Below are 17,964 nucleotides of genomic sequence, written 5' to 3' on the forward strand. Positions count from 1 at the left end.
ATTCCGGGATGAAAAGTAACAATTTGCCCGGCTTTCTAGTTATCTCTGTGTACGTTAATCCGTTGGTGTTTTGCAAAGTAACATCGTTATTCTGAGTAGTTTAAATATTAATTTTTCCACTTCGAATATTCCTGAGGGAGTAATATTGTTTTTTGGATAAATAATAGCTAATTTATTAAAATTATCAGCCTCTCCTGTTATTGTCTATTAGTCTCTTCGTTATGGCGTGAAAAAAACACAAACAAACAGGTAAACACACATTCGCATTTATAATATTGGTATGGATATTATCAGATACAACTTAGATGTTTATCAAAATAAAATAAAAAATGAACTTACCGGGCAGTCTTTAATATTTTCTATTGCTATAGTATTGTCAATCTTTCTAAGCAGTCCTTTCATCATGGCTCTTGCTGCCTGGAGACTTTGAAGTGGTGTCTCTAATTCAGCAGCATAGTTTTCTGGAATGTTCTCGTATGTTGCGCTACTACTAGAACTGATGACGGAATCCCTGCAGTTCGACTTTACCTCTTCATCATACAAAACTCTCGTCTTCACCAGCTCGTCCAGGAAGAGAAGGTATCGTGGCATTCTTTGGATTGGCTCCAGAAGGTAGCTGGAAAGATCTAGACGTTTGCCAACTTCCATTTGTTTTTGCTGTAAATAAAAAAACTCAATAAATAAGTTGAATGATAAAGAAATCTAAATTGTAGCAAAAAATTGTATCACTAAGTGGTTATATTATGGCGATAGTATGTGGATGGTATTTTTTGCCTTTTTACAGAACGGACCTAGAACTTCAGACATTCGTTAATTTCCTAAATTAATTACGCAAAGAAATAAAATTTCCTTAAAATATAGAAAAAGATAAATTATTGAACTATTTCGACTCGAGTTTAATAATAAAAAAATTATTTTATATCTACCGGAAAACAACATATACAGACACAATTATTCATAATTCCTCAAATCATCAAATTGCCCATAAATATTCCGCATTCCATTCAATGATACATAGGATAATCAACGTTCCACTAGATAATACTAATTTTAAAAAAACTTAATACAATAAAACAGATAGCTTATAATAATGGATCTAATGAGAACTTAATTGATAAAATATTAAATCAAAAACAAAAACGCAATCTTACAAATAAATATGTATATTCTACTCCCGCAATAAAAAAAGCTAACCCACCTAAACAATGGAGGCTGATTGTTTTAATAAATGTCATTTTTTTAAACCTATTATCTAGTTCTCTACAAATAAACATTTAACTTGCATTCTACACAACTAATTAATTAGGAACATTGTTAAATAATCAAAAAGACGAAGTATCCTAATATAATAAATCTGGAATATGTCAATAAAATTGTAACGATTGCGACTCAATCTATATTGGAAGAACGAAAAAAAAAATTAGTAAAAGAACACTTAAGGTGCCTAAATAATAATACATTTTATAAATTTGCAAACCATCTGATGTGAAACAATCATAATATAAAAAAAACTGGATTAAAAGTTCTTCGAGTTAAAAATAAAATACTAAAATTAGACAATTTGAAAATCGAGGTATATGTTCTAATAAAATAAACAATATTTCCTTAAGTCCACTACTTTCTAGTTTTAAAGATCGCATGCATCTCACATTACGCTTCCCATCCTTACAAGACAAAAATATTTGATTTTCTAACTCCACATGTAGTATTAAGTAAACATTGATATAATAAAATAGGATACAATTAATTAGTTAAGTACACCATGATAAAGAAGCTTGTATAGCTTTGAAACGGTAAGTAAAAAAAAAAAATAGTCAAAAAAAAAAAAAATTTTTTTTTTATTAATTTGAATTATTTTGGACAAAAACAAATAAACTACAAGAAGTAAAATAAAAAGTTTGAAATTAATGGATACGTATAGCAGTGATAAGATTGAGCATGAGTCATTTCAGAGAATTTGATTATTTATTTTATTTTGGAGATATATGTTGTTATTTATGTTTAAAGCATGAACTTTGTAGTCAAATATTTGAACAAGTATAAGTAAATATTAGTATACTAATACTTGTTCAAATGTTTGTTTTTACTAACCGATTTATTTATGTCTACCGGCTTTGAGACGTACCCGTCTTTTCGTCAGGACACTCACTACACCAATATGCTAATACTAAAATACACTTTTACCATCACTGTAGTATATGCATATAACATTGACAAAAAAATACGAAAACAACGTGCAGAGTTAAAGGAGATGCAAGCACTCTTTAACTCTGCAGATATGTATTTTTTCGTATATATTGGAATATATATTACGGTGACTGTAAAGTTGAAAGTGTATTTTAGTATTTGCATGTTGGTGTAGTGTTTTGACGGAGACATGGGTACGTCTCGGAACCGGTACACATAAAATGTCGGTAAGTGGTGATATTTCATTTCATTTCATTTTTTTTTTTTTGCACCACAACAGGCCAGGAGGCCCAATTACAGTGGTGAATTACATTACAGAACAACCAGGCTTGAGAAAAATCACATTATTTTTTTTTGTGTTCTCACCGGGAATCGAACCCGGAACCTTCCGTGCGCGAGTCAAGCGTCTTGACCACTACACCACGGAGGCCGCCGATAAACTTATATTTACTTACATTAGTTAAGGTTTGTCAGCAGAAATTTAATCTCATGTCTTTGTAATTTTTAATTCAATAAATTGTGTCTTTATTAGCCTTACGCTCATCAAAATAGGTGTTTTATATTATCATAATGAGATAAAATAAGATAACATTTGAAGATTAATTTTAATCGAAAATGAATTAAAAGATTTTTAAAAATTAAAATATTTTTCTTTGATTGTTGTAAGCTTTTTATTTACGCTTTTATTAAAAGGTATGTTTTTTTATTCTTACAGTGAATTGAGTGAGCCATTTCATTCTGTCTTTGCATACAAACCTCCCTACCTCTACATTCATACATTTTCTCATGCACGCACGTCGATTATTCCGACATTTAAGATAACAATTTTCAAGTATTAATTGAATTTAATCATGCCATGTATTTATCGGTCTTTATCGTTTTCTGCATCCATCAGCATTTGTATCATAAATCTTTTTCGCCGTTATTTTTCTATATACTCGCACTACATGTTCAAACCAACGCGAAACTTCTTCCTTGATTTTTTCTATAATGCTTGACACAGCTTTAGATAATGCATGGATCTCGACATTTGTACAACTATGGTGCATAGTTTTAGCACATATTCACGTGAGAGATCGCATCACAAAAGCATTCAGCCTACTTTCACTCTTGTTTTCCAATTCCATACTTCGCTCCCATTCAAAATATAAATGTCGGCACCAGGACCTCGCCCTCCGTAGTGAACAGCTAATTCCTCCTGCGACAAACATTTTTTGCCAAGGTTGATTCAAGTGCTCTCATCCTCCTTTCAATATCTTTCTCAGTCTTTCCATTCCTAGTAAACATACTTCTTAGATGCACAAATTTTGATAATAAAACAAGCACTGAATAAAAGCATGTTTGTTATGACTCCAACGTTCGTCACTTTGTTGTTTTGTTTTCAATATTAAAGATAAATAAATTAATGACAACCAAATGCTTATATTCTCTGAATTATATTTACTTACTTTGAAAAATAATTTGTTTTCAAATACGTGACGTGTACATTTTTTGTTGTTTCTTGAGTATTTAATGTACATCATAAATCTGTTTTCCTGAAACCAAATTGAGCGAAAATAATTATGCATTCAATAATGTATTGACATGTTAAAGAAAATTAAATGGTATTGACAGTAAATTTATTAAAATTCTTAGATTTTCACTGCCGTTTACAATGGGTTTACTGAGTTGTTATGCCGTAGGTCGTTGGCAATCTGTTTCGACGATTTGGGTAGCATTGCTGTAGAGCGGGGATTTAACCAAATTTTCCAGTCCTAATATTTTGATTTTAATTTAATTTATAAATTGTATTTATTGAATATCCGTATTTTTTTACAACATTTTGAGGGTTTTCAAATGTTTGAAGATAAAATACTGTATTTCACCCCTTGGGAAAAAATGAACAAATTACACCAGAGGTTCATAAAATTTCGGGGAAGGAAATTAAGAACTCCAACCAACTTCCCAAGAGCTACTCAGTAGCTAGTACTGGACAACGTGACTGGACATGTAGTGGACGTGTAACGCCAGGTGTTATTGGTATACTGTGAGTGTACTTTTGATGATATTTGTAATTTATCCCCGATTTTCCATAAAATGCTTTTTTGTTCCTAATAAGTACTTATTATTTAATAACAAATTATTTTAGTCGATACGTAAATGTGTAATGGAGAAACACTAAAATCTAAACCCAATATTTAGTTTTTAATTTGAATATTCGAACATAGGCAAAACCGTGAATGTTACTCAGTGTAGCCATCTAAACTTGTTACAACAAAGAGGGAAAACATTTTTGATGGGGGAATATGGCAGTCTAGGCATTTACAGGGATTATGATGTGCTATTGGCTGGTTCAAGTGGCCACTTTATACACTTTAACATTTACGATTCTGCCCATGTTTAAACGTACACATTTTCACAACAATCCAATTTGTTGACTTTTGTAAAGTAAAAGAGCTGAAACCTTTATCGTGTGGGTGATATTCATCCGGCTGAATCAATTCACCTACTAGGCAATGCATAAGAACAATTTTTTATTTTTATACTTCTTAAACCAGTTGGTTTAAACAACAATGTTTCGAGTACGCCAAAATGTTTGTAGACATTCTGGATTTCCTCACTAGGGAGTTACTTTCATCTTATTTTTTTGTTCGTATTAACAGGTCATAAGCCCTGTAAATGCGTAGATTTTTATGTTTCCTTCTCTTAAATATTGTAATTTATTGTTATATTTATATGTTTACATTCGTATGTTTTTACTGAAATATTTTTGTTCTAAATTGTAATTCTTTATATTTGACAGATATAATGCGCTTTTAAGTACAAAATTGAATGCATTTACAAAGCTGGTGACCTTTCATTGACTGGTTTGAATTGACAAACAGTTGAATTTTTCTGTGTTATACATAGTGAAACATTCACCAATCTGCCCATGTTTGAAAATCCATATTCATTGTATTCCTTCATATGGTAATTTCTGTGACGCGAACTCTTCGATTGTTGACTTTTTGAAAACAATACAATACGGGGTCAATTAATAGTCCTTTATAATTACTACCCTTTGCATGTTTTTATCTGTTTTGTTATTCATAGTATTGAAACGGTGCTCTATCTGTTTACTTTTTTTATTGTTTACTTTTTAGCGTGAACATTTAACAGATTTACTATTACACTCAACGTTTATTTCTGTAAATTTATGAATAATTTTAAGTTGCTAGAATTTCACACGTCCATGAACTTGGTAGCTGCAAGACCATTAGTAATCTAGCTTCAATGGGTAAATGTTATCAACTATCAAATATATAAATTTAGTAAATGGGGTCTAGAATTCCAACCATCTATGCGCTCAGAAGCTGCAAGACTTGTTGTAATCTTACTTCTATTTTTATAAATTTGTTTTTTATTTGGTTTAGCGGTCAAGACGCTTGAGTCACACACGAAAGATTTCCGGTGAGAACACAAAAATTAAATGTGATTTTTCTCAAGCCTGGGTATTCCGTGATGTAATTCACCACTGTAACTGGGTCTCCTGGCCTGTTGTGGTGCAAAAAAATTAATTTAAAAAAATCGTTTTTTAAAATATCACTAAAACTCTAAACTTTATTGTCATAAATAAAAAATGTAATTAAGGGCTAGATGTGTTACTCTCCATGCGCTCTGTAGCGGCAAGATGTGCTGTTATCTAGCTCCTATACACAAATCAACTTTCAGCATAAACACTTTACAAATTTACTATTATGCTCAATGTTTATTTTTGTAAGTTTATTGATAATTTTAAGGGGCTAGAATTTCATTCGTCCATGCACATTAGTAATCCAACTTCAATAGGTTAATGTTATTAACTATCGAATATATATATAAATTTAGTAAATGGGGACAAGAATTCCAACCATCCATGCGCTCAGTAGCTGCAAGACTTGTTGTAATCTAACTTCTATTTTTATAAATTAATTTTTTATTTCGTTTTTTTAATATAACTTTAATATAACTCTAAACTTTACTGTCAAATAAAATAAAATTTTAAAAATTAAATAGGAGCTAGAATTTTTAATTATCCAATTATATTATACTATCCACAGCATGGAAGTTACAGGATTCAGTAGAAAAATAATGAACACAAGTATTTGCAAAGAAACCTAAAACCTTGGAGAAGTCACATCGGGTGATATTCAAAAAATAAAAGATGATCTACGACAACGATAAAAGCTATACCCTTCTGTTGATAAATGAAAATGAACGTTACGTTTCGTTTATTACATTGAAAACAAGTCTGTAAAGCGAAAAAAAATATTTAAAATGTACTTAGTGGGGGTCAGAAGTGGCCAGAGGTTTAAAAACCCACTTACATACTGTCTAAAGATTTTCCCTATCCTCATGAGGTCGTAATTAGCATCTTGCAGGGCTGGCAACAGCTCCCGACTGTGAAACTTATACAGTTGGGTGATGTTGGAGAATACTGCTTCCGGTGGCATCCCTGCAAGTGATGGAGGCCCGAGGTCTCCTTTCAAAAGTGGAACATAGTCCCTCACTATATGGCGCAGCTTGCCCACGTAGAGACTCTCCGTGTGAATCAATTCGTACAGTCTTTCTCTGCATTTTCTGAAATAAAAAAAATGTATTTTTACTTAACTCGAATGAAAATTAATTATAGAATCTACTGTTAAATATGTGAAGTAGTGAAAATTGTTGACGTTAGATTATTATAATAAATGATTATGATAAAATTATAAATAAACTTATCAATGAAACTTCTTGGTTTAGTTTTACTTTTTATTATTTTGACCAACGAGCGCTTTCGCCTAAGTAGGCATCTTCAAGACTGGTGAATTGTTTACAACATTTACAGTTTTTATACTATTCTGAACATATTCTGGAGATAAGATCAAATAAGTATTTTAACGGGGGACAGAAACATATGTATAAATCTCAACAGATTTAATAGAGCGTTATAAATCTTGCTTTTTAAATAAAATATCATTATATAATTTAAAAATATGTAGCTTTAGGGGTCGGCCTCGTGGTGTAGTAGTCAGCGCATTTGCTTACCTTGCAATAGGTCTCGGGTTTGATTCCCGGCATGGTAGATATGCAATATTTGAATATTGAATTTCATTTTTTTTTTTTGCTCTTTCTGCTCTGTATTTTGCTGTTTTTTTTTATTTTTTTTAAATATGCTTTTTGCTATACAACATACATTCATTTTTTTATTATGACTTTAAATATGTTTCTTACTATGTATTCTGTTTTTATTTCGCATTTTACTGAGTTTCAAAATATTTTCATAGACATATTTATATATTTTCATGGTTTTCTACTATGTTTTCACTGCATTTATTACTTTGTTTTTATAATCAATTTTTTTTGCTACGTTTTTTTTACTTAATTTTTATTGTGTTTTGACTACATTTTTATTATGTTTTTACTACATTTTTTAACATGTTTTTACTCCATTTTTTACTTTGTCCTTTATCTTTATAACTGTTTCTATAAATTGATCACTGTTTTTTATATTCTTTTGACTGTCTTAGAACGGGGTAAATAACCCTAGTTAGACAGTCAAAGCAACTTTACATAAATTATAATTTTGTGTGTGTAATATAATGATAATAAATAAATAAATAAATAAATAAATAAAATAAATATTGAAGTATAGGCTCAAATGAATTATCTGACACCCCTCCCCCCCTCCCCCCCTCCCCCCCAGGGAAGTTCACGAGACAGCAACAAAAACAAATATGTCCCGCTTATTATGAAGTAATATTGATTGAAACATTTTTGCATTCTTGTTATTACAGAAGAGTTTAGATTTTAAAAGAATATAAATTTATTAAATCATTCATAAGTTATTAAATCAAAGTAAAACAGCCAAGCTAAATCTTTTTTATTTTTTTTTTAAATGCGCCTGATGTTAAATATCAATTATCTTAGTTTGACATATTACAACAAATATAAGGAACTTTTAAGAGAAGGGAATATAGAAGTCTTGGCATCCACTAGGCTTACGACTTGCTATCAACTAGTTAAGGTGGCCACTTTAAGCACTGTGTAACATTCACCACTCTGCCTATATTTGAACATCCATATCCATTCGATTCTTCCATTTGTTGACGTTTGCGAAGTTAAGAATCTGAAAACCTTTATTGTTGCGGTTGAAATTCAAATGATTGAATTATTTCACCTACATACTAGACAACGCCTAAAAATATTTTTGAATTTTTATACTTCTTGGACCAGGTGGATTTATCTGCATGTTTTGAGTTTGTCCAAATTCCCGTAGACAAGTTTGTTACGCAGTGTGTAAAGTGACCACTTTAACCAGTCAATGACAGGTAATAAGCCCTGTGGATGCCTAGACTTCTATATTCCCTTCTCTAAAATGTTATTTATCTCTGTTGTAATATGTAAATATTAACAGCTCCCTAGGGGGTTGAATCCAGTCCTTGTCTACAAAAATTTGGACAAACTCTTACCGTTGTTGATATTAGTTTGAGGTTAGTGTGGCTTAACGCATTTTTGCATTACACCATCCAATTATTTTAAGCCTAGGTATACGCATTGGAAACGCTAAAATTATTTATATAACACGGATTCGTCGCTTGCAAACCTTTATCTCTTGTAAGCGAAGTTATATCTACGGATTCCAATAAAAGATAAGATAATTTGCCATTTACAAACAATCCGATGGATGCTTGCAGTATTAAACAAAGTATTATAACAAATTCTAAGAATTCATATAATATTATGTATATCTCCATACATAAATATACAAAATTTATGTTTGTGTGTGTGTAAGAAATAGTGACAGACAGAAGATTCGGTGTCGGCCAGTTTCGGCCAATAAACAAGTTTTGACTGCGGTTTCGGTTTTTGCCGAACATTAGTCGAAATTTCTATTCAGCCGAAATAAAGCGTTCATTAAAGAACATATGAGTTTTAATTATTTTTTATAAAGTAAAAAAAACAATAATTTTAAAAAAAATATTTTTAACATTATAACTATTTAAATATATTTCAACAGAGAGCGAAAACATTTTTGAGAAGGGATTTGGGATTTTCGGGCGTTGCCTAGTAGGTGATTTGGTTCAGCCGGATGAATCTCACCTACGTGATAAAGGTTTCAGCTCTTTTACTTCACAAAAGTCAACAGATGGAAGAGTTGATGAAATGTGAAAAATGCATAATTTATAGCTGGGAGTAGTTACTACCCATTTTTTTTTTTTTTTAACACTTCCACGTCCTCCTACTTACCCAAATCAATGTGAGAAAATCAGTGGTACATGAAGATGTTGTTGGTTTATTGATAATTTATTTATAGAACAAAATATTAATAAAAATGTATTACACACTTACAATTTTATTGACACAATATTTTTTAATTCCTGAAGAAAATGTGTTTTCCGCTGGTTTACAAAATAGGTAAACCACTTAAAAAGAAGCGGGAAATCCAAAACGTTCCGGATTATAAGGCAAGCAATATTGATTCATACAACAATATAAAATACAACGTAATTTTCTTTACATAAATAGGTACGCCAGTATACGAGCGCGCTTTCAGGGGGGATCAGAATAAACCATTTCATTTTTTTAAATCGCGTTGTGGTCCCGTGGCTAGTGTCTTGGACTCACGGACCAAAGGTCCGTGGTTCGAATCCCACTCTACCCCAACTTGATTCCATTTTCTAATAGTGAGTTATTTACAATTCGTTGAAAATGGCCGTCAAAATTAAATATTTGGGTAAACCATAAGAACGCAAAAATTTCTTTAAATAAATAATTCGCAATGAGGAGGCTCAGTTTTTTTTTTGTTTATTTGTTAATAAACTATTGAACTAAGCCAAAATATTATTTTTATAATTTTTGTAAATCATATTATCAGCACTATGAATTTTAAATATTTCGTGTTTCTTACATTACTACGCAGGTGATGCAGAAAACATTTATCCACAATACTTGAAAATACAATTAATTATCCTAAATCTATTTCATATATTTTTGTCAGTTTTCGTAGTATGTGATATTTTCTTATTTGATTTTAGCTAGGCATAATGAGGCCGGCGTGCAGTTGTCTTTTCCGCATTCTATCGGAGAGGCATCTGCGAGAGAGTGACAGAAAAATAATGTTTAAATACCTATTTATCAGAATTGCCAGCCACCGCATATCCTATTAACCTCACTAACTATGTTTTTTTAACATAAAATATCATTTTCATTTATTTTTCATTTACAAAGAATAGATATTCTTAGAATATAATGATCATCACTTGTTTGCCACAATTATTGAGAAAACAAAATTATGCTAATTTTTAAGCACTTTTAAGAATACCTAAAAAATAGACAATATTTAACGTTGATTTAATTTTTAAATTCCTCTTCTAGCATGTCTTTTGTTTGCAGACAAGTGGGTAGGTAGTAAATTTATTCCTCTCAATATTGCTCAGTGTTTTGAACAGAAATAGAGAACCTTTTTGAAGTATTTTACGATATTTTCCACGACACGAAAAGTCAACAGCAAAAGTATTTTGAATTAATCACTTTGTTTTATGACCACTTGAGTTTATTTTAAAAAACAACTCGTTTCGAAACCACAGATCTTTTTATCCTTTTTTTAGTTTAATCATTGAAAAAATATGATTATACAATATTACCACTAAATACCATTTTCAATACAAGTTTCAAACATATATTTACATTATCGTTTCCCATTGCGTAAAATAAAAAAAACAATTATTGAGTACCTACATAATAGGGAGTAAAATCTTAAAGTTATTTGTTTATTTTATTTTTAATAATTAATATTTTTAGTATAACAGATACTAAAATAATATTAAAATCCCTATATTCCACATAAGTCATGGTCGAAATAGCTTGGTCTTTAAAGGTATCAAAAATTACAATTATCTCCTCAATCAACTAAAAACTATTAAAACTAATATATCCATAAATATATTCAAGGTAAATTTAAAGAATTTTTTTGAATTCGTGTAAAAACTGCTTTCTATCTTAATTATTATTACTGTATTGTACTTATCTGTTTTTCTTTTTATATCCCATAAGTTTTCATTTTTTTTCTTATGTATTGTATTATTAAAATTATATAAATTCTAATAAAGAAATAACTATAACAGTGTAAGTCACTCTTTAAGCACAAGAGCAAATCTTTTTTTGGAGATAACTAGTTATAACATTAACTAGATGTATAAAAGTAGATTTGAATTGGAATAAAAAAACATGCACCATTTATGAAAATATATTGATTAATATATATTTTTTTTAAAACATATAAATTACGCAAATATAATTAACGGTGTTTTCAATCAGTTCTACACGAAAAATATTATTCGCTTCTTTCTTAAATATGTTTCATTCCTGACTGCACTTCTTATTTACTTTGTTCATTTCACTTAAGAAGAATATTCCTCTGTTAGTATAATGATGTTGTGCTGTAGTTGTTTTTAATACTTAAATTTGTGTGCGCTTCAAAAGAAACTTATGAAGTCTTAAAACAAAGTGTTTAATTCAATGTATTTAATCATGTCATTAGACAATGCCAACGCCGATTCTATAAATAAAGCGAAAATATTTTATTTTTCTAATTCTCTTAAGTTTTTTTCCGCATGCACTCTAAAAAAAGATGTTTATCGTTTTACCTTCAAAGTTATCTAATTTATTATAAAAAAACATTGACTTGAATTATAGTACCCAAGCATTTTATAAACACGAATAATAGGTAACGACACAAACAAGACGATTATTTTGTATTTGATTGATTGAAAGCCATTTTTGTTTTTTTTTTCAATCATAATACAGAGAATGTTGAGGTGTGGCAATCAATAGGGATCAAATTTATGGAGACAAATCTAAAACCAACCTGAAAAAGCACATGATGACTTAACGACTCAGGCGAGGCATAACACGATTAGACCTAATAATATTTCTTATATATCCAAAAAAAATTAAATCAATTTTGGATATTTCTTCTTCTTCTCCCCGCCCCTATATTCCGGGTCATCCAGGGTCGGGTCTCCTTGTACGCAAGCGCCACGATCTTCTGTCTTGGGCTGTCACAATGGTAACAGTCTGTGCTGCCAACTCCTTCTCAATAGCAGACTACCATGTTGCTGGGAGTCTGCCTCTATCTCTAGTTATAGCCGGGATGTTGAGCGCTCTTCTTACTGAATAGTCCTCATCTCTACGCAAGACGTAACCATACCATCTCAACCTGCTTTTTTTTTCAGTTTTTCAGCTATCGGTGCTACTTTAAGAGACCCTCTCACATACGCGCCTGGCGTCAAGAAACCAGACAATTATTCCAGCTATTTTTTTCATACAAATAAGAATACTATATTTTGAATGTCTTAACCCCAGTGCGGGTTTTTTCTCCTCGATTAATCTTGCAGATTATACAAATTATTTTAAGATTCTTGATTTGGAAAACAGTATTTTAAACATTGTTTCCTAAGGACTATTTTTCTTTGAGATAATACTTTTGCTATTAGACCATAATTACTTTCAAGCGTCATATTGCAAGACATATGGAGCTCAACGCGGCCGTTTTAAGCACTATTTATTTCTAAAACAATTCGGCCAGTTGACATTCCAATTGAATACTTAATATTGACTGAATTCATAGTGCTACTTTTCATTTATTTTTAATGAATTATGTATTAAAGTAATGGATACTATATCTATATAATATAATATTTCACGAAGTTACGTCGTTTGAGATTTTATGGATGAGATTTGTTGTATCACACAGAATCACAGACAAATATCAATTTATAGTATATATTACTTACATAATATTATGTACCTTCTATGAATATACAAATATATGATATTTTTTTACAGCTTACCTCTAAATAAAATCACCATTCGTACTGCTGTATGCAGCTGTTATTTGTGCTTTTTAGATATTTTCTAGTACTCTGCACCATACAACATTACAGATCTTACCACAGTTTTGTATACTTTGCCTTTGGTTATAATAGGCATCCTTATATCGCAGAGAAATTGTGGATATTTATTTATGTATTTTTGTGGGTTCGATTTCAAGAATGCAAGTAAGAAAACCTACGAAGATTTTTTCTCAATCGGTCTGAGTGTTGTGGTGCATTTTCATAACGTCCTTTCACACCCTCTTATTTCCACCTGCTGACAAGCCACTAAAGTTAAAGCTTTTAAGCTATTTCCTTAAAAGAAAATAAAACCAAAAAAAAAATTTTTTTCAAATATTTTTTTTTTGCAAAAAATTAATATTTGCGTTCTTATGATTTACCCAAATAAACTCACTATTAGAAAATGGGAATCAAGTTGGGGTAGAGTGGGATTCGAACCACGGACTTTTGAGCCGGGAGTCCGAAACACTAGCCACAGGACCACAACACGATGACATGATTGATGTAATGTGTTATAAATATGGATTCAGTAATGGGAAATGTATTTTCAAAATCTATAAATAAAACCAAATAAACAATAATAGTACTCAAACACCTAAAGGCAGAATTTCCGAATAAATTATTATATGCTTAATAAAAACATAATCTTTAAATGTCAATTCTCCTTACAGGCGAGTGTGCACTGTAATTTGTTGTAGATACATTTATATCGAAGAGTTCATTAAATCCAGTAATCCGGCCGGGCACTCTTAAGTTAATTAGTTTTAACAGTTCAGAACAGTTAAATACTAAATTTAATATTTTAAATTAAAATAACAAAACTTCTTTTTAAAAAATTCTTCTAGTTTCTAATGTATGTAAATTTAAATGCTTATTTAAGTGTGTGTAATTAATATGTTTGACTGGAATACCTAATTTGAAATTAACGAAACGTAAAAATTTATGTTGAACTCTTTCGATATTATTTATATGCACTTTATAATATGGTGAGCATATGACCGAGTTGTATTCAAGTTGGATACGTACTAAAGCAACATATAAAATTTCCATTATATAGACCGAATCAAAGTCTTTAATCGTTCGCAACAGAAATCCGAGATTTTTCATGCTTTTATGGGTTATGCTCTATATATATTTATGAAGTTTAATTTTTCATCAAATATAATAGCAAGATCAATCATTTTAGTCACTCGCTCTAAATTTATAGAATTTAAAAAGTAGTTCAAAACAATTGCGTTCTTATTTCGGCAAAAAGTCAAAAATTTGTGTTCGTCAACATTATGGAATAAATTGTTATTTTCCACCATACATTCAAACAATTTAAGTTATATTGCAAAGTTACGCAATGACCTATGTTTGTTACCTTTTCATATATTTTAATATCTTCAGCAAACAGCAAAACTTCAGCATCTCGGAAACATGATGTTATGTCGTTTACGTACATGTATGTTTTTTTAATATACAAGTTAATCTCGATGATATCCGTAGTAAGATAAATCCAGTTCGAAGATTTGGGCATACTAGAGGTATTTTATGATAGTATAATTTAAAAGGTAAACTTTATGCCACAATTCTGAAATCTTATCTATTCCATTGAAAGAATTAAGTTTTTATTTTTTATTTTTATTGATTTCAGGTAGACATTACTATTAATACAATAATCACTTGGATTATGTAATAGTAGGTAGGCTAATATTTTATATTAGCTCCATACTTTTGCGTAGGACAGTTGAGGGTCATGATAAAATGCGTATGTATTGATTTTAGGTGTATCGTAATAATGTAAAATACGAAACAAGTATTGAATATAAATTATAATAAACGTACGTGTTCTTGACTTATATTTATCTATAGAATCAACACTTAAGTAATTGTATTTCGATGTTTTTAAAGTCAAGACGATTTGTATAGAGTAGTACCGTTTATCAATATGTCGAGACGGTGATAGTGACTGACGTCACACTTACCTGAGGTACTTATCAGCTTTGGTCTCAGGTAGGGCATGATCCGTGGGAGGCCCATCGGAAGTACTAAACTGATGATTTATAGCACTCACGATAACAGGAGCATAGTTGTTAATATCCTCGTAATGTTCCGAACCGTATTCGTCCGAGGCTACAGTCGATGAGTCGAACCTATCACTATCGGGAACTGCAGAAGATGCACTAGAATAGTTTATACACTCGTAAATGTTCTCCTCACCAGATCCTCTGTCTTTGTAATCACTTAAAAGGTACGGCGCCGGTTCGTAAATATGCACACTGTTCATCGATTTGATTAAATTATCACTAGGGTTATTATTATCGTCAGATTCATTTAGAGAATAATAATCCGCCTCCTCGGCAACACTGGACGCGTCCGAATGATCGTCCAATGTCGTTTTTCCTTCCACAAATACAAATCCCTTTGGTTTTTCTGATGTTTTCCACAGAAAAGATGTATTGCTCTCCGAAGAGTTTGCGGAAGTGAGAGGCTGCGAATTTTTGCATTTCGGGTCCAAATAACTTCTTTGTGTGTTTTTTGAATATGCGGAACTACTCTCTGACGACGAAATAGAATCTCCGGAGATCGAAGAGAAGCTGTCGGTTTTCTTTCCGGGGGAGTATCGAGAGAGATGAGAGTTGACGGAACTACCCGATTCCCTGCTCGGTTGGGAGTGCTGCGAGAACAGGAAAGATCGGAGCGCGGGAACGTGTCCCGTCTGGACGGGGATTTCCGGAACAGGCGGGGGAGCATCGGACTCATCTTCGTCCTGGTTGATTCCCTCTCCGGATTCAAATTTCTGTATGATGCGATATAGATGTCCCCCCCTCGCCATATTTTCACTCGCAGTTTCCTTATCCCGCTCCCTGCGATCTAAATCATCCTGTTTGGCTTCCAGCTCCCGTCTCTTGATAATTATCTTCATCAACTCGCACTGGCCCTGATCATTATCGATCATTTTGCGCTTAAATTTTCGCCACTAGTTTATTTATGGGTCACTTCATCACAGAGGCGCTTCGACACCGCGATCGAAGTTTTACAATATGTCGCGGTGCATATCGAGAATAACTTCGCGATGGATTTAAAAATAGTTTCGCTCGTTCGGGCGATTACCTACAATATCGCATCTGCGTGATGGCTCAGAAGCCCGGTGTCTGTCCTCGCGCGCGGCGGTCATACTTGTGATGATAGTGCGGTATCTTATCGGGCGAGTGTCGCGCCATCGCGCATCGCTCGCGGCCCGCGCTCGATGCGAACTAACCACTAACCTCCGAGCTGTGCTGACACTGACCACCTCCACTGCATCGGGGCTAACGAGACATCCGAAACAGCAAACTGACAACATTGCGTCATGGCGAAGATCTTTTCCACACGTGTTTTCCTACAGACCTAACACAACGGACCTAAAAATAAATACACAAAACGTCTGTTGACAGAGGGACTCTGATAAAAAGTCACATCCGCTACAAAACTTTTTCCCGGCATTTAGATGTACACGTGTGACGTAGTTAAGTCTGCACAATTGATGCTCGCTAATTTTTGCCAAAGATGTGTTCAACTCTAACCGATTTGGAAGTCGGAACCATCAGTAATCATCATCATTTCCCTTTCTGCACCCAGTAGTGTATGGGACTCGGCATTAGTAAACCAAATGTAACGTATTTCAATCATCATTTAGATGAAGGCAAGTTGATCAGTCCTACACTTCCCAGTCAGTCCGAGCACAATGAAATATGGCAGTTTATTTATACACAGCATTTCTGCCACTTGCATTACATGTTATTGAAAGAGTGTTAATAAAATAATAATTCAATATGAGATATTAGTACATACACATCATCATCATCATCATCATCATTCCCTTTCCGCACCTAATGGTGCATACTAACATGAAGTTTAGATGAAGGTAAGAACATGAAGGTAAGATAATCAGTCTTACGCTTCAGGTACCAGTCCAGGGACATACTCAAAACATTGTTGAATTAACTACCTGGTAAAAGAAAAAAAATAAAAATTGGAAAATTGTTTTCAGGCGTTGCCTAGTAGATGAATTGGTTCAGCCGGATGAATCTCACTCACATAATAAAGGTTGCAGTTCTTTTTCTTCGCAAAAGTCAACAGATGCAAGAGTTGAGGAAATATCGATTTTTAAACATAGGCAGAATTTTCCCTCTGTTGTAACAAATTTAGATGTTTATAAATCAGCAAAATATTATTTTTACTAAGCATTGTAGATAAACACGTCAATTATTACACCAGGAGGTGTACTTATTTCCACTCAATGTTCTTTTCCAGGATTTTCACCAGATAGTCCATCGAGTCAGAAACACTCGTCCGGGGTTTCGGTTCTATTTGGTTGTTGTTTTAGGACCATCTAAGAAAACGGCTTTTCCGTTTCACGTTTGCGTTCTGTTTATTGATTAGCATTGCCGAGTGCAGTAAGTAGCTTCGACAAAGAGCTAAGCCGACCTTGTATACCTGGCGCGCGTGTTCCACCTACCTAGGTACTAAAGCTATTACGATTCATCACGAGACACAGCGCAATACACTCCGTGGGTACCTGTGACAATACGTCATGCCAAGGCAACATCTACCTGATTTCATGACAAAACAGGTGATGGTGACGTCAGTGTCAATAACAATAATTGCGAACTAAATCTCGACGCTCCATCAGATACTATAATCAAGAAATACAACAATACATGCTTTACTTCTTCAGACCTTAAAAATTGTACACAAAATAACACTGGGAAACAAACAAGACGACGACATAATATTAGTCAAAAATGCTGACGTACACAAATATAACACCAGACAACAATAACACTATATTAAAAAGGCAAAGACAAACACAGGACAGTCAAAAATACTACATAATGGACTTAAACACTACAACGACCTACCTTACTACTTGAAAACT

General features: G+C 32.3%; 1 protein-coding gene across 5 annotated transcripts in view; it reads right to left on the minus strand.

Annotated features, from left to right (window-relative positions):
- The window catches only part of LOC148277523 (uncharacterized), a 32,555-nt gene extending 15,716 nt beyond the window's left edge, over window positions 1–16,839 (minus strand). For 4 of the 5 annotated variants that reach the window (XR_015823445.1, XM_088232775.1, XM_088232773.1 and 1 more), the window contains exons 1-4: window positions 15,029–16,839; window positions 6,513–6,765; window positions 3,636–3,722; window positions 340–657 (exon numbers count right to left, since the gene is read on the minus strand). Coding sequence is in view for 4 of the 5 variants with exons in the window: in XM_088232775.1 (XP_088088901.1) it covers window positions 340–657; window positions 3,636–3,722; window positions 6,513–6,765; window positions 15,029–16,002 (1,632 nt within the window). In the remaining variant the exon portion in view is untranslated. The remainder of the gene's footprint in view (window positions 1–339; window positions 658–3,635; window positions 3,723–6,512; window positions 6,766–15,028) is intronic. The other variant, XM_088232774.1, reaches the window with a different exon arrangement.
- Window positions 16,840–17,964: the final 1,125 nt, after the last annotated feature.

Source organism: Micrasema longulum, unplaced genomic scaffold (genome assembly GCF_059751315.1).
Source record: "Micrasema longulum isolate JH-2025_06_02 unplaced genomic scaffold, ASM5975131v1 h1tg001018l, whole genome shotgun sequence".
Lineage (NCBI taxonomy): Eukaryota > Metazoa > Arthropoda > Insecta > Trichoptera > Brachycentridae > Micrasema > Micrasema longulum.